The sequence below is a fragment of the Hemicordylus capensis genome, chromosome 2, assembly GCF_027244095.1.
Source record: "Hemicordylus capensis ecotype Gifberg chromosome 2, rHemCap1.1.pri, whole genome shotgun sequence".
NCBI classification, from domain to species: Eukaryota; Metazoa; Chordata; class Lepidosauria; order Squamata; family Cordylidae; genus Hemicordylus; species Hemicordylus capensis.
The window spans coordinates 287798534-287825099 of record NC_069658.1 but is presented as its reverse complement, the minus strand read 5'-3'; the positions used below and the strand labels follow the sequence as shown (position 1 = coordinate 287825099).

General features: G+C 41.5%; 1 protein-coding gene across 2 annotated transcripts in view; it reads right to left on the bottom strand.

Moving 5' to 3' along the window:
• The window catches only part of LOC128343611 (contactin-4), a 920791-nt gene that overhangs the window by 470377 nt on the left and 423848 nt on the right, over positions 1 to 26566 (bottom strand). For both annotated transcript variants that reach the window (XM_053292988.1, XM_053292986.1), the window contains exon 4: positions 3771 to 3911. In XM_053292988.1, the coding sequence (XP_053148963.1) occupies positions 3771 to 3825 (55 nt within the window). In that variant the 5' untranslated portion in view covers positions 3826 to 3911. The remainder of the gene's footprint in view (positions 1 to 3770; positions 3912 to 26566) is intronic.

Below are 26566 nucleotides of genomic sequence, written 5' to 3'. Positions count from 1 at the left end.
TGTGTACTAGATTTCCTTAATCCTAATAGGTTATGCACTATGAAATCCTACCTTCATTTACAAATCAGTAAATTAGTGGCGGGCGGGCTGGCTGGCATTTGTAATCCTGGATGCCTAAAGCTAAAAGCTTAAATCATGTGTCCCATCAAATACGTATAAATTATATTTAAAATTCTGGACACTAATGAGTGCCTCTGGCTTCAGCATCTCTTGGGATGATACTAGGCTAAAGCAGCTCACAAGCCCCACAACATGCAAAATAAAAGGGAAATTCTAAAAGTGAGGAAAAGAATGCTAGGAACTAAGGGCTGTGAATGTCAATTATAAATACTTAATTAGGGCCTATCTATCTTCTACTGCCTTAATATCAGTAGTAGACAGTCCTCCGCTAACTGAGCAAAGTGGTTAACTTTTAAAAGTGGCGATACTCTTTATTTAGCAGGGGAGAGAGTGCTATCCACCCCCAGCACAATATCCTTCCAGTTATTGTTGCTGGTGTCTATCTTGTGTTTCTTTTTAGAATGTGATTCCTTTGGGAACAGGGATCTGTTCCCTCTTTGGGAACTTTTGTTGAAAAGTGGTATATAAATATTGGTGGTGGTAATAGTAGTCTATTTGTTTTTAACATATTGAGGTCAATCACACAATCAAAAACTGTGTTCTAACTGGCTCTGGAAGCTGTGTGTGCTCCCATTTTTAGGATGTGTGGAAAACCTGGTAGGAGGTAGGAGGAAAACCTGGGTAGCTTTCAGAGGCGCTCTTACCCCTGGACTTTGGGGCCAAAGTCCAGGGCCTCCAAACCCCCTGCGGGTCTCCAAATCCTCTATAGTCTGTCCTGGGTGGTGTGGTTTGTCCCCTCAAGAACCTAAGATTTTTTTAAAAAATGATGTGTAACTTGCAGCAGTGTGTGTGTGTGGGGCTCCAAAGGCCTTTAGATCCAGGCTCCAAAATTACCTAAGTGCACTGCTGGTAGCTTTTCGTCCTATTTTGCTTCCACCCAATCACTTCTGCCCTGGTTTTCCTCTTACCTTACTTCCACACAACCAAAAATTGGGAGCACATGCAGCTCCCAAACCCGGGTAGACCACAGTTTTTGATAGTGTGAATGACCTCATTATTACAAAAACACATGTGCTCCCCACATTTCCTTGAGCATTAGAAAGATGGGGTACATTTTTTTTATTTTCTCTGTCCTTGCAATGAAAGTGTGTATTGGTGTCTTCGTAACTTCTATTAAGAAAACTATAAGAAGCAAGAAGATTCCTAAAGTAAGCAGCAGAACATATTACCCAGAAACAGATTCGAAGTGCAACCTTGTAGCCTCTGCTTGAACTCCTCAATCCTGCTGTCTCTCCCTGCCCAAATTTCAACTACAACAAACTGTTTCTCTGCCTCTCCCAGTAGCTGAAAGCTACAATATCTCAAAGACTAGAGAAATATTTTTCCCTATTAAGAATATTAAGCTTTTCTGTTAAGCCCTAGATAGCTTCTCTGGTGCCAAATTTGGACCATTCAAATTTTTAACAAGATGTTAGAGTTATATTATCAAAGCAAACATTTAAAAAATCACTGCATAGGTATGCACACCTCAAAAACATATTACGCACTAACATTTAAAGTAGGAGTGATCTGCCACAAAGAGCCCACTTCTCTTACAAAAGAAAGATTTGAGGACTTACCATACAGATCAGCTGGTCATGTGGAAAACAGATTTTATCTAACTGTTTATTGTATATATTATTTTTCTTTTTCTAAGGCCTCAAAAGTGGCTAATATCAATACAGGAGACCCTAGTTATCTGCAGTTTCGCAGATCACGGTTTCATGTATCCCTGGATGGGTCTTAGAGACCCAGTTTCTTTATCCATAGCATGAAATATAGGCAATTTTTTTACTATCTGTGGTTCCTGAATGCCCAGAAATGACTTCCAATGTCTTTTCTGGCCATTTTGAATCACAGAGCAATTTTGAGGCTCTTTTCTTTTGTAAACAGATGTTAAACAAAAAAAGAGAGTATTTGGGGCACATTCCTGGAGACCTGTATAACAAGATATTTTTACCCTTATTTCTGCCCCCTTCTTGTTTTTTAAAGTGTTTTGTAAGCTCAAGGAACCTAACTCCCTCTCCCCACCATCCCCATAGACTCAAGGTTCCGTTATACATAGTTTCGTAATCTGTGGAAATTGGCGGGAAATTGTGGAAATTGGCGGGAACAGAACCCCCAAGAATGGGGGCCACCTGTATGTAAACAATAGAGAGTGCCTTCTTCTGCATAATCCCCACCTCACATTAAGGTCATCTGAGGAGGTCCATCTCCAGTTACCATTGGTTCATCTGGTGGTGACTCAGAGGCAGGCCTTCTCTGTAGCTGCTCCTGGGCTATGGAATGCACTCCTAGCATAAATCCGTAATTTGAGTTCATTATTGCCTTTAAGGAAAGCCTAGCTTTCCAGGTTTTTAAATTGTTGTAAACTGTTTTCAACTGTTTTAATCATTTGCCCTGGTTTTCCAGGGTTTTTAACTGTTTGAATGTTTAATTGATTTTATTCTGCTTTTGTAGTTTTGATTTTAATTGTTAATTATTAATTGTTAACTGGTTTTAATTGTTTTTATTTTGTTGTAAACCGCCCTGAGCCATTTTTGGAAAGGCGGTATATAAATCGAATAAATAAATAATAATAAATAATAAATAAATATAAAGCAAAATAAAAATCCAATAACTCTTAACTGGATTAAGCGTTACAAAATAAAAAAACCCTTAACTCTTAGCAGCCCCAAAGGCCCAGCCAAACAGACTAATTGTTAAAAGATGTCTGAAGGTCAGAAGAAAGGGAGCAACACAAGCCCCCTGAAGGAGAGAGTTTCAGAGCCTGGGCACAATTAAGTTGAAAAGATTTCATATTAGAGTTGCAATCACATGAAGGTGGCTTTCAGTGGCAACAATGCCATATATGTGAAATGTGGGCCTGCAAACGTCTCGCAGACAATGCACTAGAAACCTGATTTTTATCTGAACAAAACTTCTTGTAATGCAATAGCTCAGGTCTTTTACATGCCAACTAGTATACAAATATGCTGAGCTGTGTTCCCTAATGTTTGGGTTTGATTTAGCAAGCTCTCCAACTTAGAAGAAATAAAATTGTTAGATCACGAATTATATCTCACATGATTAGAATGCACAGCCAAATTATACAATCTCAGCAGCATAACCTTGTTAGCAAGGCTATTTCCTTCACAAAGCTGATTGATATAGGGAGGCTTTGGTACGCAGGAAGAATGAACCAAGACCCTTGGCAACAAGAGAACTGCAGTTAACAAGAGGTAGTGGTGATATTATTAGAATTCTGCATTCATATTGCTTGAATTGTTTTTTAAATACAACAAATTTGTAGTTGCATCACTTGGCTTGGGAAAAAAGATTCTATTTGAAAAGTGTGTTTAATTGGGTATTGAAACCTTTGGTAGAGAAGAGAACAATGACTCTTGCCAACAGACCCCTCTGAGTTTAAAAAAATGGTGCAGAATAGATCTCTGAAGTAGTTTGTTAGTTTGAGCCTAGGTCTGGCAGGATCTAATCGATACTGAAGAAGGTAGTCAAAAACACAAGTCTATTCAGTCATCTTAGTTAAATGTGGGTCAAGGAGCACAGCTTTATTTGCTGCTGTATCAGTGGCATACGAAATCCAGTGCCCTTTTGAATTAATGTATAATATTACAGTGGCATTTAAAATCAGAAATAAAGAGGGGGGAGTTTTTAAAATGACACTTTACCTGCAAGGCACAACATGAATGATTGCAGCACAAGCAGTTCCCATAGCAACCTCATTTTCAGTTTCCGAGGTCAAAGGAGGTCCAATTCCAATATGTAGTGATTAGAATGCCGCTTCTTTTAAGTTTTATACAATCTTTAATCTGTAGGGATACAAAGAGAAATATTACAATGAGATTGAGGATAACAGATCCTTTTGCTCTTTGAGATTCTCTGCCTTTCCATGTGATCTAAGAGAAATTTACACCTGAAGGAAAACAGAGAAGCCATTACTTTCAAGTCACTCAGAGAACAGAAGGAACCACATCCTTTTGAAATAATATAATTACAAAAAGAATTGTGTATGAGACAAAGGAAAGCCTATATGTAAAATAAATACTATCTTGCAATAAGATATTTGGAAGCTCTTAATGGTGCAGTGGGGAAGTAACCTGCCTAGGGAGCAAGAGGTTGCTGGTTCAAATCCCCACTGGTATGTTTCCCAGACTATGGGAAACACCTATATCAGGCAGCAGCGATACAGAAAGATGCTGAAAGGCATCATCTCATACTACATGGGAGATGGCAATGATAAAGCCCTCCTGTATTCTACCAAAGAAAACCAAATGGCTCTGTGGTCGCCAGGAGTCAACACTGACTTGATGGCACAATTTACCTTTATCTTCTGACATTCTCTGGAGCTGCCTACTTATCTTCTTTCTGTGGTCATATATAACCCTTATACACATCCCTGCATCAAGGTTCGCAGCTGAATGAACCAGTACTTATAATTTAGTTAATTGTGTAAAACATGGACACACTTTTAAGTCTGCCACATGTTTATCACCCACTCCCCTTTATCCTTTGACAATTTTGAACTTATTCACACCTCAGCAAGTGAGATAGTAACAAGGGCAGCATAAAGATCCCTGTGGAGATGATAAATGTCCTCCCCTTTACAAAGTCAGAGTTAGCCATTAGAGGATAGCAAGAACTCCCTCTTTGCCCAGAGAGCCAGGGCACAGCCTCCCTATTGCTCATGGCCATCGAGCAGCACAGATAGTCTGAGATTAATTGCTGTGCTGTGACTCAAATCTCTTGCATGACAGCATGTTGTCCTCCTGGTGGACCTATGGGGCAGCTGGGGAGGAGGGGGAGGGTCAGCATGTTGGCAAACCACTTAAACTCTTTTAGCCATTGACTGCGGGCAATTTATTTTCAGTAAAACATGACTCCATTCTGCACCCAAGCATTTTTTTTTAAAACTTCTCTGATACACGCAGACTGCAACACAAAAGATGGCAACACAGAAGACTGCAGCAACAGGACTCACTTCAGTGTGCTTAATAACACTACTCTTTGCTCACTGTAATACCAGGAACTAAATCTGAAATGCCAACTCTGTTCTTAGGCAGATAATAGGCTTATAGCCAGGAGGCCAGTGGATGTTCCTGAATGGGATGTTAATGGCCATATTAATGGCTCTGAAGTATCCCAAGGGAAGAGTCAAAAGAGTCTTGTAAGGGCACCTGCTGCTTGCTTCCACCTGAGAGAAGTAGGGATGCAAGACTGTAAGGTAATTCATCCTCCCTTCCTCCTCCACAATCAAGTGTGTTAGTGGTCAGTGGGGGGAAATTGAAACAGGGACAGAAATGGTCTAAGTCTTGAAGAGTATGTGAGAATTAAGAAGCTGGGCAGATTGCTGAAGAGGGTAAAGGGCTTCTCTCAGGGGTGTGTGTGAATTTAATCTATTGCTGACTTGTAGGAGAGTCTGCTATTTCAGCTCCATTGGATGTGCAACTTCTATACGTGTATTTGTAAGTAAATCAACTATTACCCAGACCCCATAAGTCTTCAGTGATCTCTCCACCTAAGGAAGCAAAAATCTAAGTAGCAGTAAATCCTTGCAACTTCTCACCATTTTATTATTTGAAAGTATAGACCACTGTTATTTTTTTTTAAGTTCAAAACCATTTATAAAAAATAAAGCTGCAATAAAACACAATTGAAACAATCAACTTATAATACAATTCATTTGCAATAAAAAAGACAAGATAGCATAACGGTATAGCAAATTGCAATTGGATAGCAGTCAGGGATCAACTTTGCCAGGAGCTTTTTCAAACGGTGACTTTACCACAACTTTACTTTGGAAGGGTGAGTGTGCATTCACATATCAGCCAGATTTACCCCAAAATCCATGCAATATTTCAGAGAGCACTTCACACATGGTTCAGGTTTTCCCCTTCGCATTGCAACCTAGCCCAGTTTATGTTCGGGCTAAAAAAATCCTCTCTTTTGCGTCAAAGTATCCATTATGCCATGAACTCACAGTAAGCCTTGCGGAAAAACCTGTGGTAAAGCCTCCAGTGGAAAACAAACCAAAATAAAAGCGATTTACTCAATGGTGAAAGAGAGGTGAGAGAGCCTGATAATCTGCAAAGTAAGGACATTCCACAACTTGAGAACCACTGCCAAAAAGGTCCTGTCCTGGGTCACCACCATATGTAGCAGTGAAAGAGATGGGATCTGAATCAGTGTGACCCAGTTGACAACCTCAAAGATTCATGCAGAAAAAGCTGGTATTTAAGTGAACCACATTCTATGCCCCTTCCATTTATGACATGAATGTGACTTTTATAATAGTCCGTGATAATACTAATCACAATGTAGCAACCTGCAGGTTGGGTAGGCAAGAGATATAAGAATGTACTGATCTTTTGAAATATCCATGCTAGGCATTTTTAGATTAAAAATAAATAAAGCCATCTAATCATGTGTTCTCATAATTTATTCATCTTTCTGATGTCTGGGAGTTAAGGAGCCTTCATGTTTACAAGACAAACTGCATGCCTAATAGAAAGTGAAGTGGTATCATTAGAGGCCCCTGCCTGCTTTTGTATGTTAAAATTGCTTAGATTCTAATAAAGTCAGGTTCAATATTCTAAGACGACTAAGAATTCTTATCTTCTGATCTGCAGATGCAACTTGAAGGAAGGAAAGTAATTTAATATATTCCAATATTTTTACAGTTATGGTGATTAAACCGACTGTAGATAAGCAGAAGAATGCTGACCAATTGAACTGAATCACATCTTAAGCGAAAGACTATCACATTCATTATTAATTGTTTAAGGATCATGTCAGGACTCTGCTTAAAACTACAACTTACATTAGGGGTTCACAATAGGGGCTACTAATATTTCTAGGGGTACTGAAAGGACTCCCGGGAGTACTCAGAGTCCTCTGCTTCCCCATGCAGCAGCCGAACTTTTCAGTCCCCATCTGAGGATAATCAGCTTGAAGCCAACAGATCACATAAGAACAGCCCTGCTGGATCAGGCCCAAGACATATCAGGTCCAGCATCTTGTTTCACACAGTGGCCCATCAGATGCCTCTGGAAAGCCCACAAGCATGGGGGCATGCCTTAAGGGAAAGCCCACAAGCAAGAGGTGAGAGCACATCAGCAATGTGTTAACTGCAGAAGGGAAGGGAGGGGTCCTCTACTTTCTCTTCTGCTCCTGATTGGCTGGCTATATGCTGAAGATCAGCATATCCCTTCAGCCTAACAAGCTTCATAAAAGTAGCACGGAGGATTCGACGGCACAACTTTATCTTTACTTCCACTGAAATTAACAGGAGTGATTTAAATGAGAATACTCATACTACTACTACTATTACTATTTATTAGGGGTGTGCACGGTCCGGAGTCCCCCCGGTCCGGCACAGGGGGACTGTTACTTTAAGCGGGGGGTGGGGGATGGTAGTACTTACCCCCCCCGCCGCCACTCTTCCCCCTCCGGCGCTGTTCCTTTTAAACATCTTCTTGGGGCGGCAGAGTTCCTCCCTGCCCCCGTCGTTGTTCCTTAAGACTTAAAAGAGACTAGAACTAGCAGTGCGCATGCGCCCTGCGCACGCTCATCTCTGACGCTGGCGCGCACCAGCATCAAAGACAAGCGTGCGCACCACACAGGGTGCATTCGCGGCAGGGAGTAGGGGTGTGCAATTCGGTATTTTCGGTGTTTCGGTTCGGGTCCGAACCGAAACACCCCTGTTCTGTTCTGTGCCCGAATTTTGCTCACCCGACTCACCCCCGATTCGGTTCGGATTCGGATTTACCCCAATCTGAATCCGAATCGATTCGGGTAAGAAAAACGGGTCCTGGGGCCAAAAGAGTGGGGTGGGGTGGTAGTGCCCAATGGGTGAAGGCTACCACCCAAATTTCAGGGGGAATGGGCAAAGGGCTGATTTTCGGTGATTTTTTGAGTTTTTAGTGTCTTTGGGGCAGATCGGGGGCAGAAAGGGGGATCTGGGCCAGAAGAGTGGGGTGGGGTGGTACCCTATGCCCATATCCCACGTTATGCCCCCTATCTGCCCCAAAGACACTAAAACTTCAGAAATTCACCAAAAATCAGCCCTTTGCCCAATCCCTCTGCAATTGGGGTGGTAACCTCCACCCATTAGGCACCACCACACCACACCACTCTTTTGGCCCCAGGACTTTTTCAATTAAAGTAAAAGGAAAGCAATTTCTGCATTGAAATCAATGGAGGCAAAAAGGCGGGAAATTCAAAGAGACGTCAAACTGAAAACGGAGGAGGAAGAAGAAGACAAGGCTGGCACTTTTCTAGGGCACAAAAAGGAGACCCAAAACAGCTGAAAAATTCGGACCCAAAACAGGGGTGATTTGTTTCGGGTCCGAAAATTAGCGGGTCTCATCATGGGTGATTCGGTTTGGCTCCGAATCACCCGAAATTGGTCGTTGCAGGCACAGGTCGTTCTGTGCCTGAAACGTTTTGCACATCCCTAGCAGGGAGGAACTCTGCCGCCCCAAGAAGATGTTTAAAAGGACCAGCGCCGGAGGGGGAAGAGCAGCGGGAGGGGGTAAGTACAACCACCCCCCCGCTTAAAGCTACATGCCCCCGCCCATCCAAACCTCCGTACCGCCGGACTGCCAAACCAGTCCGGAGGTCTGTAACAGTGTGCCCGAACCGAACCATGCACACCACTACTATTTATATACCACTTTTCAATAGAAATTTCCAAAGCAGTTTATATAGCAAAAGAAATAATAAGATGTTTCCTTGTCCCCAAAGGGCTCACATTCTAAAAAAAAAAAATCACCACAAGGTAGACACCAGCAAAAGTCACTGTAGGGATGCTGTGTTGGGGTTGGATAGGGCCAGTTGATCTGCTCCCTGCTAAATATGAGAGAATCACCACTGTAAAAGGTGCCTCTTTGCTCAGTAAGCAGGGTAAGTTTGCCAACTGTCCCATATTGTGCGGGATGCCCTGCATTTCTGGGCAGAAATTATTGTTCTGTTCAGGACTAAATCTCTTCCAATTTTAACCATTTTTTTAAAAGTAAAATGTTTTGGGCGTGGGGATGGTGGCGAGAACTCAGCAGCTGCACCCACCTATCAAAAATCATGGCAGGCTGCAAGTGGGCCCCGCTCCCAAGACTCCCCACCCCCCCCATCCCCTCCACAACTTGTGTTCCAGTTTTGGCCAACTCAGTGTAGGCAACCCTAATAGCAGGGTTAACTCATGTGTAACTTAGTTTGGATGTAAGCCAGTCACTGGAGTAGCCTATCACATAATTGTATAACATTTAAATGTGTGTAAAAGAAGCTGCAGAGGGTGTTGATTTGCATTAAGGCTGTAGTACAGGAGCAGTTCTGCCCTCATGCCATAGGCTGATTCAAACTGTCTCCCCTGCCCCCTCAGCTGTAGAAGAGAAAATTTAATGTCACAAAAATAAATGTTTCACTCCAAGACTAAAAGCAATTTTGGGTGGAGGGGAGGGGCAATTTAAGTTAGGGAATTAGAGCAGGGGAAAGGGTTACATTCCCCCTTCCCCAATCCAAATTGGTCACCCCACAGCTGCTTTTACAGAAATTATTGAAAGTTCCAGTCATAGAGCAGCAATGGTAACATGTAGTTTGGCACTAAGCACTCAAATCCATCTTCTTACTGGGCAAAGTTATGGCAGAGAGCAACTGCTTATTTTTAGATTGCCCCAGAGGGACAGAGAACCATGTTGCTGAAAAGCACCACCACCACAGCTACACTTATTAGACCTTAACCCAGCTCTGAGACTGGTCACAGCTGTGGGCAGGTTTTGGTTCTGGGGCAGGCCAACTTGGGGTGGAGGCCAAGAAGAAGACGACCTGTGAGGTAAATTGCCCGTATTCAGCTGACAGTTCAGATCAGTTTTACAGCCTAGAGATCTGGCTTGTTGAGGACTCAGAGCCTCATCTTCCTAGCTGGTTCAGGAACCAGAGGATAACAACTGAAAGCCATAGTTCCACACACTTATGCATGCATGCTACCCACAACACTGTAGTCCTTGAACCATTCATCTAAATTACATGTCGTTTGTGTGAATTAAGCCAATGTAGCCATTCAGCCTCCCATTAGGGATGTGCATGGAACCGGTTCCATGCACTCCCAGGAGGGTGGGGGGAATACTTTAAGGGACAGGGAGGGTGTCTCCTACCTGCCCATCCCTGCCCCACTGCTTACCCCCTGCTGGAACAGCATTTGAGGAGGAGGAGGAGCAGCAGCTGCACCTTCTCAGAGACTCAGCCAGTGTGTTGCTGAGCAACACAGTGCACGAAAGGGGAAGTGATTTTTGCTGCTCTCTCCTCCTAGTAAAAGTGCTGTTTGGTTGCCAGGAATATGCCCCTGAGGCCACACAACCCTCATGGACATATTAATGAAAGTCAAAATATATTTCTGGAGGGAGAGGATAGCAGCAAAAATCACTTCCTCCTCCTCCTGCTACATGCAAGCTCTGCATGTATGCTGGCTGAGCTCCAAAGTAGCCTCTCTGCAACGGTGCAGCTCCTGCTTCTTCCTCTTCATCCCTGAACTGGATGTCAGCCAGTGTTTCTAGACAAAGAAACCACTAAGTCATGCCAGCAAGTTCATTATAGATATTTAGTACTGCAATTCTATTTTATGTTCAATAACTGGCACGGTCACAGATAAGCAGAAAAAATATAACAAAATATATCATTTTCCACATGGTTCCCTTTCCTTCTTTTCTTTTAATTTAAGTGAATTACAGGCTGGAAATGTTTTTTAAAAACTAGTTTAAGGGTCTATTACAATGCCAACATTTAAAAGAAGTCTGTTATAACTTTTACAAACATAACTGTATATTACAAGTCACCTGAAGAGATGAAAAATGATATTAGTATGATTTAAATCTAATGCGATTGCCTCCAAAAAAGCTGCATTTATGAGGGTGCTTTTCTAACCTTACTTTTTGGCAATTCCATCCAGCTGTAGCAAATTGTTTTGAAAGGCACCTTTGTTTGTAATTGGATTTTGACAGAGAAAGTTGACTGTAAGAACTTTGAGCATGATAAGGCACTAGAAGAAGCTACATGGGCAGATTTGAAAAAGCATTTAGGGCCTCTTTTCTGAGGCTCTAAACAAATGCAACACACAGTTGTGAGTACCAGGAACCTCTGGAAAACAAACTGTTACACTTATAAGTTACTTGGAATGGTAAGCAAGAGTGTATAGAAAGAAGCCATTTTTCCCTATTCAAAAGGAAAACAACATTGTCTGCCATGAAGAAGTTTGCATGGTGCTATCCTTGACCTGCAAGTTTTTGTGCATATCTTATAAAGTATACTTTACAAAGTGTATCAGATGCCTATCTGAAGAACTGGAAACAACAATGGGTTTCTTAGAAACTGATGCATGTTTGTTTTTCTTCTGCACACTGCTGTGCTACAGTGTGCCAATTCTGCTAAATACCAAAATAAATCACCATTAATGAAGTATGTTACACATGCCAGACAACAGGCATTTTAATCATCTAAATAAAAGACAAGCTAAAGCTGAACAGAAAAAAACCCAATCCTAAATCCTAATGCAACAAATATTTCTCAGCCTAACACTGCAACCCTTTCCACATTTACTTTCACACAAACTCAGTGGAGCTCAATGGAATTACTTCTATGTTCAGGATCAGACTGGATATCTGCAGTTATAAGCATGGAACTGGTATCTACAGAACTAACTCTCAGCACAGAACTAACTCTCAGCTCTCAGCTCAGTCTTTCATTGCTCATTCAGTCTCTCTTGTCTCCGCCAGAATTGCCATTTCTTTTCACTCATATTTCACATGAGCCCATTGTGGGGTACACCTTTTTCAGCTCTGGTCACTTTCCCACTCTCCGAATCTATCTGCATACATTTCCAAACAGGACATCTACTACCCATTAGGAGCATTAATCAAGCTGTTGTTATATTCAAAACTCTGACCAAGCATTGTTTTAAGGTAGGGATTCCCAACCATGGGTTCACAGATGTTGTTGGATGACAACTCCCATCACTGCCGGCCACAATGGCCTTCAGGCTTTCATAGTCCAATAACCTAGGAAGCTGTCTTATATCAAGTCAGACCATTGGTCTATCTAGTTCAGTATTATCAATATCTACACTGACTGGCAGCGGCTCTCCAAGGTTTCAGGCAGACATTTTTCTCAGCCCTACCTAGAAATGCCAGGAACTGAACTGAGGACTGTCTGTGTCCTAAGCAGAGGCTCCATCATTGAGCTATGGCCCCTTCCCATCTGCACTTACAGTCTCTTAAAAATGAATTAGCTCTCACTCATTGAGCTACCTATCAATCAGATCTGCTTGGCACTGTCCAGTAACCACTAGCACTTGCTTCTGGAAATTTCTGGGTTCAGTGTGTAGTTGTAAGTGGTCTAACATGGGGTGTGTCATGGTGTAGAGTGGGGGAGACATTTACTTCTTACCATTCCAAATGTAGCTAGAAGTAAAGATATCCATTACATATATTAAACAAGCTGTTCTGGTAAGAACTAATCTGCCTATTTTCCTTTCACTCTAATCTTAATTGATAATTACCATCTTCACAAGTTAGCCCACTTCAGCCTTCAACATTCACACATCCACCACCTTGAATTGAGATGGATGACACCATCACAAACTATGCCATTGAGGTCTCCCTGTTTGTCCCCACAACTGTTCCAAATTTGGTTCAAATCAGGTTGTTCACAAGTGAGAGACTACTTCTGCCTCAAACATTCATGCATCTGCATTCTTGAATCAGGGTGGATAACACCATCACAAACCACACCACTGAGGTGTCCCTATGTGTCACTCACTACAACTGTATCAAATTTGGTTCAAAGCAGTTAGACAGTCCACAAGTTAACCCAAGTTTATTTTATTTTATTTATTTACATTTATATCTCGCTCTTCCTCCAAGAAGCCCAGAGCGGTATACATGGTTATGTTTTATCCTTACAACAACCCTGAGAGATAGGTTAGGCTGAGAGAGAAGTGGCTGGCCCAGAGTCACCTAGTTTCAGCTTCATGGATGAATGGGGATTTGAACTCAGGTCTTTCCAGTCCTAGTCCACCACTTGCGCCTCAAACGTTTATGTGTCCGCCATCTTGAACTGGGATGGAAGACATCATCAAAAACTATGCTGTTGAGGTGTTCCTATGTGTCACTCACCACAATTATATGAAATTTGGTTCAAATCAGTTAGACGGTCCACAGGTTAGCACACTTGTGCCTCAAATGTTCAGGCATCCATCATCTTGAATTCGGGTGGATGACATCTTTACAAATTATGCCAGAGAGGCATGCATTTCTGTCCCCACAACTGTAACAAATATGGTTCAAATGGGTTAGGCAGTTCACAAGTTAGCCTACTTGTGCCACTAACGTTTACATGTCTGCCATCTTCAATTGGGGTGGATGACATCATCACTAAATATGCCATTGAGGTTTTCCGATGTGTCCCTACGACCGTACCGTATTTGGTTCATATTGGTCCAAGGCATTGCAAAATTGATAGGGACACACACACAATGCCAGGTTACCTCATAAGTTTACTGACCTTTAGGAAAGTAGGCTAAAAAAAAAAAAAGATATGATGTACTATTTTCAAAATTAGTTAAAACCAATTTATAAAAAAATTACCAAAATATACCCTCCAGATGTTGCAGCTGTTCTGCTGCATTGAAAATGAATGAGGCTGTTCTCATGAGCAGCCAAGCCTGGGCTTACGCAGCCAAGCCTGGGCGTGACTGTCCATGAGAACAGCTGAGATCCACGCGGATCCCAGCGGGGCCGCAGTGCAAAATCCAGCATCTAGCTGGCTCCTAGCCGAGCTGCTGGGATTGTGTGCCAGCACAGGCTACTTGCAGATTGCGCTGAACAGAGACAGGGGCCTGGAGTGCCCGCCCCCTGAAGGAATCCCCCAGTGCACCATGCTCAGCACACGTTGTACTGTGGGATACCTGACGGCTGGGATAACGAGTCCCGGCCTCCGAGCAATCCACCCTGCTCCATGCTGCACGAAGTAGCAGGGATAGTGTAGGAGCACACACAAACACACACAGACTCCCTCCAAGCACAGGATTGATCATCTGAGGGGAAGACAAGGTTTGTGAAGCCTTCTACCTACCCCATAGGTCACGGGAATGGCCCCAATAAGTCTTAGTTATCAGATCTCCACTGCTCTTCAAGAAATATGTGAAGATATATCGCTGGGAAATTTGATTTAAATAAATTATTTAAATAACCCTTTTTCTCATGGTAATTTAAACCGGTGGTTTATTGCCTTGATTTAAATCAATCCACCCTGGTTTAATATAAGCTTCAGAACAAAATTGTAATAGTTCAAACAAGTTGCTATTTCTGAAATATTGGCCACCCCCACCTTTCTCATCACCATTAGATAGACAGAAGTCCCATTCCCTCGAAGAAGAAACAAATGGGTTAACTTAATTTAAATTATTAGAACTAATTACGAAGGAGCTAGATGAAATAATGGATCATCTCTGATTTTATGAGTGGAAACAACGGAAAGTTGTGCAGCACAGCCAAAGGGACCAACATGGTTATGGTTAGTGAATAATTTAGCCTTATTTGTTAGGCAATATACAACAATTAAACTAGCGTAAGGGGCTATATTTATTATATTGCTGATTGCTGCAATATGTCTTTGAAAGAAACTACTGATTATTCCTTGTTATCATCAAGAATAGTTTACTTCACTCTTGTAAACTCACTCTTTCCAGTGGCTATGGTGATGTAAAAGCACACATGCAAGCAAACACACACAGCTTACTTCACACCAAGTTAACGCAGCCTAAACAAAAATGCCCCTGCCCAAAAGTGTTTCCCCAAGGCTGGACTCCTAATTCTGTTGGAGATGAACTTCCAGTGCATTGACCTTTTGCACCAACTGTCCTAATGACCACTAGGGGCATTGGGAGTAGAGACAGTCAGTCAGGGTCTCCCTATCTCTCCCTACTCTATGACCCCTAAACTGACTCTGCAGCACTTCCTGTGCTGAGTCACAATCCTTCCTTTCCTCCTAGAGAGCAGATAGAAACATCTCTCTCTCTCCTTACCTATCCATTATGTAGTCCTTTAGATTAGATATAGGTCTTTCCTATCTAAGTGTATTTAACCAATATATATTTAGTGTTTAGTCATACAAGGATCTCCATGTGTTTTCTCTAAATAGCTGCAATATCCAAACCATCCTCATTCCTTAGTGCTCTGCTGTTTTACCTATTGTGGGTAAAAATCAACAACCTCTAACAAATTCTTCCTAACAGATCCCTGTTACTAGATCCCTGTTTCTAGAGCCATGCCCTGCTCCCAAAAGCAGCCATGCACCGTGTCCTCTTTCCGCAGATTTCCTCAGGAACTAAAATGTCATACATTGCTTAACAAATTAAGTAGATAATTCTGAGAAGGTGTATTGCCATCAGTAGTATTCTCTCCTAGCTTGGTTTTCCAAACAGAACTGATGGATTATCATTTTCATGAGTGTTGTAGATGTTTTAAAGTTAAAAACTCAGTGAAAGATTGATGCTTGCATAGTTCTCACAGCACGTATGTATGCAACTTCACCACCACCCCCAACAACTTACTATACAATATACAGAGCCTAATCTTTGAGGGATGGGGGTTATTTTATATCAGTTCAGTCCTGGAAGTGGTGTTCAACAAGATCCTACAAATGAAAACTCTATGCAAAACTGGTTATTAAAAATCACCGTAATCATTTTACAAGTGAAAGGAGGGGAAATAAAAACATTAGACAATGTTAGAAGAAGGTTTATGGAAGACTGCCAGTGGCATTACTAAATGAACTGTGTTCACTCATTCCTCTAGCAAACATGTCATAGAATGAAATGTTTCAGCCTCAGGATCTTTCTCCCCCTTATATGTCATGAGAATTACTAACTATGAAAATGTTTGATAACTGATAAATGCTGTGCGGCGTTTATGCTTCTATGTAAGCCGCCTTCTATATGTCGTCGTTTGATCAGATAAGGATACTATGCAGAATATTCAGGGTGAAATACATGGAATTTAAATAGAAGAAACATATATTGAGTTATTGGATATCTCCTTGTTTGGGCTAGAAAGAGACTTCATTTTATTGCCACACAAGAAAAGAAACAAGCCCCCAACTCATCCTAGTAATTTATATTTGTCAGACCTTTTCTGTCTCTGGTGTGCAGGGAAACACATCTCTCTATAGCATATCCACCTTAAGCTGTCACAAAACTCAATCCAAATCTTAACAAAAGGAGAGACTGCTACATCACAGAACAGACAGTGGGTTTCTCAAGTTATTTTGTTCTTCATTTTCCAAATTCTTCATAAAAATGTATAGCAGTACTAGGGCAGTGAAGGAATGAGCACTACTATACATGGGGTGACATTCACCACCACCTGCATTTATACAAGAAAGTCTCTATATCAGCACTAAAGGTAAAGTGTGCTGTTGAGTTGGTGTCGACTCCTGACGACCACAGAGCCCTTTGGTTGTCTTTGGTAGAATACAGGAGAGGTATACCATTGCCATCTCCTGTGCAGTATGAGATGATGCCTTTCAGCATCTTCCTATATCGCTGCTGCCCGATATAGTTGTTTTCCATAGTCTGGGAAACAGACCAACAGGGATTCAAACAAGCAACCTCTGGCTTTCAAATCAAGTCATTTCCCCGCTGCGCCATTAGGTGGCCTACAGGCTGGTAAAGGCTTCGTTCGATGTGGAACTGCTGCCCCGGTTGGAGGGCTGGGAAGGACTGACAAGGACAAACATCACTGTAAAAAACAACAACAATCTGCACTCTTAATTGATATAAGAAATATGGCACATGGGGGAACTTTAACCCTTTCCCCTGTGCTAATTCCCCGACTTGAAAACTCAGGCTCCTGTTTGGTCCAAAGGTCCTATTTCCTACAAACAGACAATCTGGAGACAAGAAGGAATTTTGGGAGGTGTGCTTTCTGGCTCGGAAATGGTGCAGGTGAAAAGGGTTAACCCCCTTCTCCAAATGCCATGGCCCCAATCCAGGGCTGCTTTTCCAGAATAACAAGGATTGCCAGCTGTAAGCACATCTATTAATGACATATTCCAAGCAAGGTGTAGTCTGATGATCATTCATTAACTTCCTCAAAAAAATTTCTTTGTTTAGAAAACCGGCAACTGTATCATGGGTAGTCTAAGCCCTCGTGCATACTGTCCTGTCATGACAGTATGCATGGCAGGAATGCTTTTGGAAAGTCACTATCCCTAAAACAAACTACATTCTTGAGGAAACCAGAGAGACTTGGCAGTATCAATGGGCAAGTGCATGTGCTTTCCAGGATGCGTTATAATATTGATCCCTCCCATCTGACTTCTTAGAGTGCTCATCATATCATTACAATACAACCTAGAGGATGGCCCTGAGTGTAGTTTGGAAACAATGGTGTGCTCACAGAGCTCTACATTATAGAAGTATGCATAAGGAGCAGAGCACTTCATAGATCAGAAGACCAGTTCTGGCAAACACAAGTGGTCACTGGTGAAATACAAACATCAAATAGGAAATAAGGTTTCTTCAGCCTTTTGTATCCTCATTCTTTTTCCAGAAAACACCACTAAGAGATCAGGAAGAGTCACTGTGTGATAACAGAAAGAGTACTGAGACATAGGTTCAAACCTCTACTTTGCCACAAAGACATCATCCTTAAGGAGTCACATTTTGAGTGTGTTGTATTACAATTCCATGAAGTTCACTGTACAGAGCCATAACACTCTTCTTTGGGCATACTATTATAACATCCTCATCTTACCACTTTCCTTTAAATTACAAATTGAGCTTCCTTGGAAATGTCAGCATTCTGATTGAAGGAAAAGCCTACTTTATCAATGGGCCTAAAAACAATTTCCATTTAAAAAATAAGATTCTCTCAACCCTATCTCTTTGCAAGTTTACTTCTACTAGATAAATGAACTGATGTGACTGCCAGAAATATGGCTAATACAGATTTCAATATGTACTTTACTATACCTTGTGTGACTGAATTGTCTAAAAAGCTCTCATCTGATAAGCAAGGCACAACTTTTCATTCCATATCAATTGTACTCCAATCCACAGATATTTCAATCAGGTAGATGCTGTGCACAACTACTTGAAGAATTTACTTGCAGACAATAATGGTGCGACTCGGAACATGAGAACAAAATGAAGTGTTCAAACTGAATCTGTGATGAATATTGGGAGATGCTTCCCTTGAAACAAGATAAAAAAGCAATCTCTGAAAAAAAACTATATCACACAATCTCTTCATTTATGGAATCAACTGGAATTGTATCAATAAACTGATGTTCAGGACAAGGATACTTTGGATTTTGTTTGTGAATGCTTCTCAAGCAATTGTGCCATTTCTACTTTGCAGGAAAGCTTGAGAAATGACCCTGGAATATCTGAAGTATAAATGTGCTTATTGTAAAGTGCATTCCTTATAAAGAGTTCCTATATTTCAACAAACAACATTCTATTGATTACAATAAAATTACCAGCATAGGACAAAACAGGTAGCTTTAAAAGCAATACTTCAAAGAGAAGTCAAATATAGGGAATAAGAAAACTACAGGGTTACCTATTAAAAAACCTTCTTGTGCTCAATCCCCATAATGCGGGGGTGATAATATTGGTTACTCTTACAAAATTGTAAAGATTATTGAGATAAGGTATAAGAAGCACTTTGAATGCTTAGGAAATGAATTTAAACCACATCTGGTCACCACATCTAAAGAAGACATTGTAGAACTGGAAAAGGTGCAGAAGAAGGCAACCAAGATAATCAGAGGCCTAGATCACCTTTCTTATGAGGTAAGGCTACAACACCTGGGGCTATTTAGTTTAGAAAAAGTATGACTGTGGAGGAGACATGATAGAGGTCTATAAAATCATGCATGGTGTGGAGAAAGTGGATAGAGAGAAATTCTTCTCCCTCTCCCATAACACTAGAACCAGCGGTCATCCCATGAAATAGATTGCCAGGAAATTTAGGACCAACAAAATGGAAGTACTTTTCCCAACAATGCATAATCAACTTGTGGAATTCTCTGCCACGAGATGTAGTGACAGCCAACAACCTGGATGGCTTTAAGAGGGGTTTGCATAACTTCATGGAGGAGAGGTCTATCAACGGCTACTAGTTGGAGGGCTATAGGCCACCTCCAGCCTCAGTGGCAGGATGCCTCTGAATACCAGTTGCAGGGGAGTAACAGCAGGAGAGAGGGCATGCCCTCAACTCCTGCCTGAAGGCTCCCAGTGGCATCTGGTGAGCCACTGTGTGAAACAGGATGGTGGTCTAGATGAGCCATGGGCCTGATCCAGCAGGGCTGTTCTTATTTGCTTAACTCAGGAAGTCCTCAGACTTATGACACAATTAGTCCCTGAAAACTTTGTCTTGAGCTGAAATATCTTAACTCTGAACCTATTTCCCCATGTTATAAATGGGAAATTTGGTTCCTAAGCCAAGCCTGAATACACTACTTTCTTCTATTGCTGGTGATGTGCAATCATACAGTAGAGAAGTTTATATCATAAAATCAGTAGTTGCTCACCCTAGCCACCTACTCCCTTCCTGACTCTTTCCACTTTTCTGTGGAAGGAAGAGAGACCACCTCCATCTCCTCCTTCTGGGTAACGCTTAGACAGGGAAGGATGGAGGATAGGCAGGAAGCAACGTGTAGACTGGAAATGGGTAGGGCTCTTTTCCTCTCACCATCATAACACAGCAGCTGAACCTGGAAGTAGAGGAGTCAAACTAGCAGCAGTGGCAGTGGGGAAAGTATCTTAGATGGGTGAATCCCCTAATCCCTCCCAACTTCAGATGTAACAATAGCTGCCACCAAAACTGCCAGCCGTAATGACCATCAGAGCCTGAACTGCCATTGTCACTTCCTTCTCCTTCAGCCCATACTCCAGTAGCTGTCTAATGGAGCCTCCCCTCCTGGAGCAAGTGTTGTAAAGTTGAAACAAGGTGGCAATTTACTAAAATCTTAAGTGCCATCCATCTTAATTTGGAGCATCTTAAGTCAAGGACTGCTTGTACTTAAATGTTGAAATAATGCACAATGATATAATTTATTTGTGTGTGCATGCAGTTAAGACGTCATGAAGTTTTAGACCATGGTTAAACATTAATAAGCCTAAAGAAGGTATGAAGTCACATTTTCTCTGTCCCCACACCTCCCTCTCTTCTGCTTTCACTTTAAGACCAAACCTCAGTTTTCTGTTGCACATGAACTTAGGGAATTGTGTTTTATTAACTTCATTAGAACAAACAAGGATGTCAAACTAGGATCAAACTGTACTTTGACATCTTGATTTATTCTAACTATAGTTAATTAAACCACAGTTCCCTGAGTTCATACCTAATGGGCCAGTTCAGACAATACTTACAATGCATGATTACGTTTCTCTACACCTCTACAAATCATCATCTGAATTGTGCCCGGCTCTGTTTCTGCTTGGGCTGCCTGCTGCCAGAGCATACACATGGTCCCAGACCTGGGATAAAGGGTGTACTTGTTCCCTTTAACCCTGGTTAAGGGCCAGGTTGCAAGGTCGAACTAGTGGGGGCAGAAGCACTGGGATTGGGAGTTATCCCGGTGCTCCACACGAGCAGACCACCCCAGGCTGGGCTGCTCATGTGAATAATCGTATAATGTGCGATTGAAAATGTGGGGCAGTCACTATCATGTGATTAGATGATCATCTGTATTGCTATCTGCTGGGGTTTTTTTATGCCCAACCACTGAGTTTGAATTGTAAATACAACAGAGCTCAGGTTAGAATCAAGTGGGTATAAAAAACACAGATATACTAATTGTGTGTTTAAAAGTATCATCTGATCTGGCCCAATGTGGAATTGAAGATTATGTTAAAGTGAAAGCAGAAGACTGCTATCCTCCTCAATGTATGATAAGAGAGGAGAGAGAAGTCTGTGAGCCCAGAGCTCCCGAGGCTCATTCTCACAGTGCTTAGCCATGGCTTAGTATTATATATGAACTGGGCCAGTGAGCGTGTGTGTGTGTCTAAAGATTTATTTTATACTCTTAGTTGTTTGGGGGAATATTTGAGCCAAAAGAAATGTTATGCACCCAAAAGAATTATAAGTGAAGTACAGTAAGTCAGCAAAGTTTCCAAAAGGTATTAATCTCATATCATTCTTTCTCAGAAATGAGTCCAACGATTTTGCACTGTTTTGCTAAGAGTTAACGTTTCTACAAATATTGGAAGTCCAATATTTCTCAGTAGCTGCTATTATCTGATTATTTAACTGCTTTTTTCCTAGCCTACAGATACTATCTTTCAAGGCTGTTTCAAAATCTCCATTCTTTAAGTGAACTGTTCTACCTTCACCCTCAGATTTTCAAACAGAAGGTTAGGGAGCTTAGTTCTTTATTACTTCTGTGGTGCCATTAATGTTCTACTTGCCTCATACAAAGAGACAACCACCTTTAATTTTTCAAACTAATGGCATCTAGAAAGCCATTTTTACTGAGAAAATAGGCTTCCCAGAGCAATAGGGATTAGAAGCAAATTGTTAGAATTTATCTCCCAGCATCCTTTGGCATATCCATTGTGCAATACTTAGCTGTGTAAGATTTTTTCCAATATCAACATTAATTCATGTTTGTCTGGGCACTTTTGTCTGGGCAAATGCTGGTTGGACACAGTCTGCTAATTTATATCGTCAAACTTCTTTTGAAAACATACCATTAATATCACTGCAGCAGTAATATAAACAGTTCAGTGTCAGCAATATTCTTTGATTCAGCAGTTTCTAATTTAAGCAAACATCTAGAAATTCAGTATAAAATGGACTGATTCAGACAACACATAGAACTAAGGTTTAATTATGGATTACATTCACAAGTTTTGGGATCACATACTCTTCCCTTGCATTTCCTTTGTGTATAAGAGGAGGAAATCTTAAACTTCAGGACATGGTTTAGGACAAATTTAGGATTTGCTATTATATCCAAACCCAACAAATGCTGGTTGTTCTAAGCTGTTCTAAGCAGTTTATGAGAAAACTTGGACTCACTACCAGGGATTTTTTTTTTTTAAATTTGGGTTGAAGTTTAAAACCTCTTCTCTATGTTTGCAAAGGACAGTGGGAATTAAAAAATACATGACTTATTAACATTGCGTAGAACCATGATTAAATCATAGTTGCATAGTGTTAAAACTACATGGGAGAGCATAGAGGGCATAATGCACAACTTTTATTCCAGACCCCTTAGCTACCATTTTTAAAGGAAGAGGGTGGATGATTTTGCTAAAGTTGGAATCAGGGAATTGGGATGGTTGATTTAATTAAGCCCCCCCCCCGCAACCCCCCCCCATAATTTGAGCACAGAAGCCCGCTTTATTTGACAAATCCACAGTAAGTGTGAACGACAGGCAAAGGGAATCAGAAGTTTCACCTCCAGCACAATTCCAGTTGTATCAGTCATCTTGCCGTCTGATCTCTACACGCTTAGGGCATTCGTCTGAAAAGGTGAATGCCCTAAGTATGGTTGCTGTTCTTTTCATAATCAGCAGGCTGGGACTTTCTTTAAAAAGATATTGAAACACACTGAAATATTTATTTTTAAAGCAGCTGCTCTTGTATTGTTTTTCCAACTTGGAATCTAGTCTGACCCTCAGGCAGACTATCAGCAAGATTCTGATCCAGAAACCAATGGCATCAAATCTGCACCACTACCCAAATTTTGTGAGAGTCCAATTGTACGAGGATGAAGTAGGCTGATAAAGTAGGCTGAAGAAAGGACTGATCCTTCTATGACCACAATACTGGCAACCAATAGTGAAAACCCAAGAGAATGGTATACAAATATAGAAATAAGTTCTACTGCCCAAGGATTCTGTTATCACCAGTATCTTCACACCAAATATATTATTCCACTATTAATAATTCGATATTATTCCAAATATATTATTCTAGTCAAATGGTTTGTGCACACCCCTACTCAGAACCTTGTGAAATAACCAAATATTACTTTCATGCTAAAGGGAAGAACAGATCTTGTCTTCACATGGGAAATAAGCAAGTACTGTAAAACCTTCAAATGTATGCATATATTTTGCAAAACAGTTTGCAAATGAGAGCTTGCAAAAGAGAAAGAGAACTTTGACATAATGCTGTTCTTATAGTACTCTCACACACTGGCTGATATCCTCATTAATCATGCAGAGGTGATGCACACAAAGGGTCTCTGCAGCATTTTGTAATCCAGATTCCAGGTTTTCAGATGGGGAGGCAATTTTCGCCAATCACTTCTTCCCCCAGAAGCACTCTTATAACACCCATACATATGTCCCTGAGGATAATATAGCCCTCAAAGACATATTTATGGGTGAGTGCTTCCAGGAGACTGCAAGATTGGCTAAAACTGCCTCCCCATCCATGCAGCAGGACTCTGGAATACAAAAAACTGCAGAGGTGCATTTGGGCACAACACCCTTGAATGGTCTGCAGGGGTTCTCCCTCCCCCTGCTGGTCTCCTTGCCACCCTAACCAGCCAATAGGTTAGGCTGTTCAGGATGACCCCGGCCATGCAGAGGCCCATTGTGCAGGAGCGGGGGCCTCCAAAATGGCCACTGTGTTGGAGGGGAAAGGCTGAAGAACCGGCTGAACAGCCAGTTAGGGTAGCAAGGAGGCTGGCAGGGGGAGGGGGAACCCCCACCGATCTTCCTGCCACCTAGAGGAAGTCCCCCAGAGGGGGTAAGTGTATTTTTTTTTAATTTCTTTGGTCCAAAGTCAGACCAAACAAGGGGATTCAGTCGACACCAAATTGTCAATGTCAAACCTGTTTGCACACCACTACTGGAGGCTGGCAGCAGGCATCATAGCAGTGTGAGTGTTACTCAAAATTGTTTTGCATGCCACATTTGACACCTGTACCTTATGTTGCTGGGCCCTGAAAGATGCAAGTCCTCCCTGGAATTGCATCAGTATAGCCAGAGGCAAATTCCATGCTTGGAATAATTAGGAAGGGGATTGAAAATAAAACTGCTAATATTATAATGCCCTTATACAAAACTATGGTGCGACCACATTTGGAGTACTGTGTACAGTTCTGGTCACCATATCTTGAGGAGGACTCTGTAGAACTGGAAAAGGTGCAAAAGAGGACAACCAAGATGATCAGGAGCCTAGAGCACCTTCTTACGAGGCAAGGCTACAACACCTGGAGGTTTTGAGTTCAGAAAGAAGATGACAGAGGGGAAACATGATAGTCTATAAAATCATGCATGGTATGGAGAAAGCTAACAGAGAGAAATGTTTCTTCCTCTCACATAACACTAGAACCAGGGGTCATCCCATGGAATGGAATGAGACATAACACTAGAACCAGGGGTCATACCAAGGAATTTAGGACCGACAAAAATATGTACTTTTTCAGCACAAAGAAAAAAGAGTCAGGCAATATATTAAATACATACATACATACATACATACATACATACATAAAATAGTAATATAACTGTGTCCATTAATAAAGTATTCATTAGTGCAAATGTTATTATGTCAATCTCACTGTCTCTTCCCCAAGTTAATGGTGCTCTCTCTCTGTTTCTATGCATGTGTGTATGTGTGTGTACATGCACACATGCATACACACACACTTCAAAATGATGCACAAAGAAATAGCACTGCATATAATGTATGTAGGCCATTCTTTAGCTAAGTATCATAGAAATACCATGTTTATGATAGGGCTGGAAACATATTTAGAGCTGCATGTCTTGTAGATTATTTGTCATTATTGACTGATTTGCCCTCAGAACCTCAGTTTTCTCTTTTCAGCTTCTTGTTCATTTTTTTGCAGAAGAAGTGTATTTTTTAAAGTCAACATCACACTAAATGTTTGCTCCTTCTTGAAAGAATGTAACAAGACTCTGGTGCATTTTCTGCTATTCATAGGCCATCAAGGAGGGGAGGTCACCTGGAAATGCAACCTCATGAATAACCAAATAATATCAGAAAGATTTATGTGGTGGATACCATGAAACATGATTTGAAGTAATCAGAATTTCTGAAACAATCTGCACTGATCCAAAAGGAACTTGCTAAGATTGCCTTGTAAACTCTCAATCTCACTGTATCCACCCCGTCCCCCACCATGCCACAAATACTTGAAAACCTGGACACACTATTATTTTAAAGAACAAAGGAATACATTCCCAATTGCAACAGGAAAGCCTATTAAATCATATTTGCCTTCCTGTATTAGGATTTCAGATTGTTCTGTTTGTTTCCCATGCTCTGAGTTAGCATTTAGACATTAGAGACCATGGGTATCACATCCTACTGTCTTTTGTGCCATAGTTACTTGTACATTTCTGAGCACCCTTTGCACCATCCTGCTTCTGCCTTTGTATCATGTATTCTTGTCCCTAGTGCTTTGCCCTATACTTGAACTTGAACTTTTGTCTCCCTTCCTCTCAGATAAGACAAGGAATCCCAAGTAGCAGGGATGGGAATCCCTTTGCCTGGGACGAGAGAATGCTCTCATTCAGACTGATATGATACTGAAGTAGGTCAATTATCTGAATCAAAATATGGTAGTTTTATGTATGTTATTTTCTGCAAGTAGATGGCAATCAGTCTGTTTTTGCTTGACTTGAGTTCAAATTCTTCCATTTAATTTTCTTCGCTTGGTCTGAATCACACATATATTAATAGATTAAAGGACTGATTAGCTGGAGTAAAAACATAACTGGATCACACTAGTGTTTCTTTTGGACCAAACCAACTTTCTGATGATAGTTCTGGCTACTTGCTCAGTAATAGGGTGGAGTTCTGATTGCCCGAACAGATCATCTATCTAAATCAAGAAAGGTCACAGTCAGGGAGCTGGCAATGGCCCTTGTTCCATCTCATTCAGTATTTTCTCCACAGGCAGCAGCTTTCTAGGGTTTCAGGCAGAGGTGTTTCTGAGCGATACATGAAGACACCAAGGATTGAACCTGGGACCGTCTGCATGAAAATAATGTGTCCTGCCACTGAGCTATGGCCCCTCCCAAATATGTACACATACCAGGAGAATAAGGAATAATGTGAAGCAATCAACTCAAAGTATCCAAGGCAAGTAACCTGAGCTGGAGAAGCTTGGCTAGTGGTGGTGGACAGCAAGTCCACAGGCACCAACCAACCTGACCTGGGAGCAACTGTCTCTTGTCTCCAAACATATTGATTAGTTAAGATCTTTGGGCATGCAGCAAGTTCCATTTGATCGTCATCTCCCACCCAGATGTAAGAAAGCTCTTTTAAGCACCAGTCCACCGTGGCCTGTATGCTTGCAACTGTCTCTGATGGGCTAGTGTTTCTCCCTCGTACAGGATTACAAATAACTCTCATTGACTTCAGTGGGAGTTACTTGTATCCTGCCAGGGGAGAATCATGATGGAGTGTGCAAGGAAGCATTC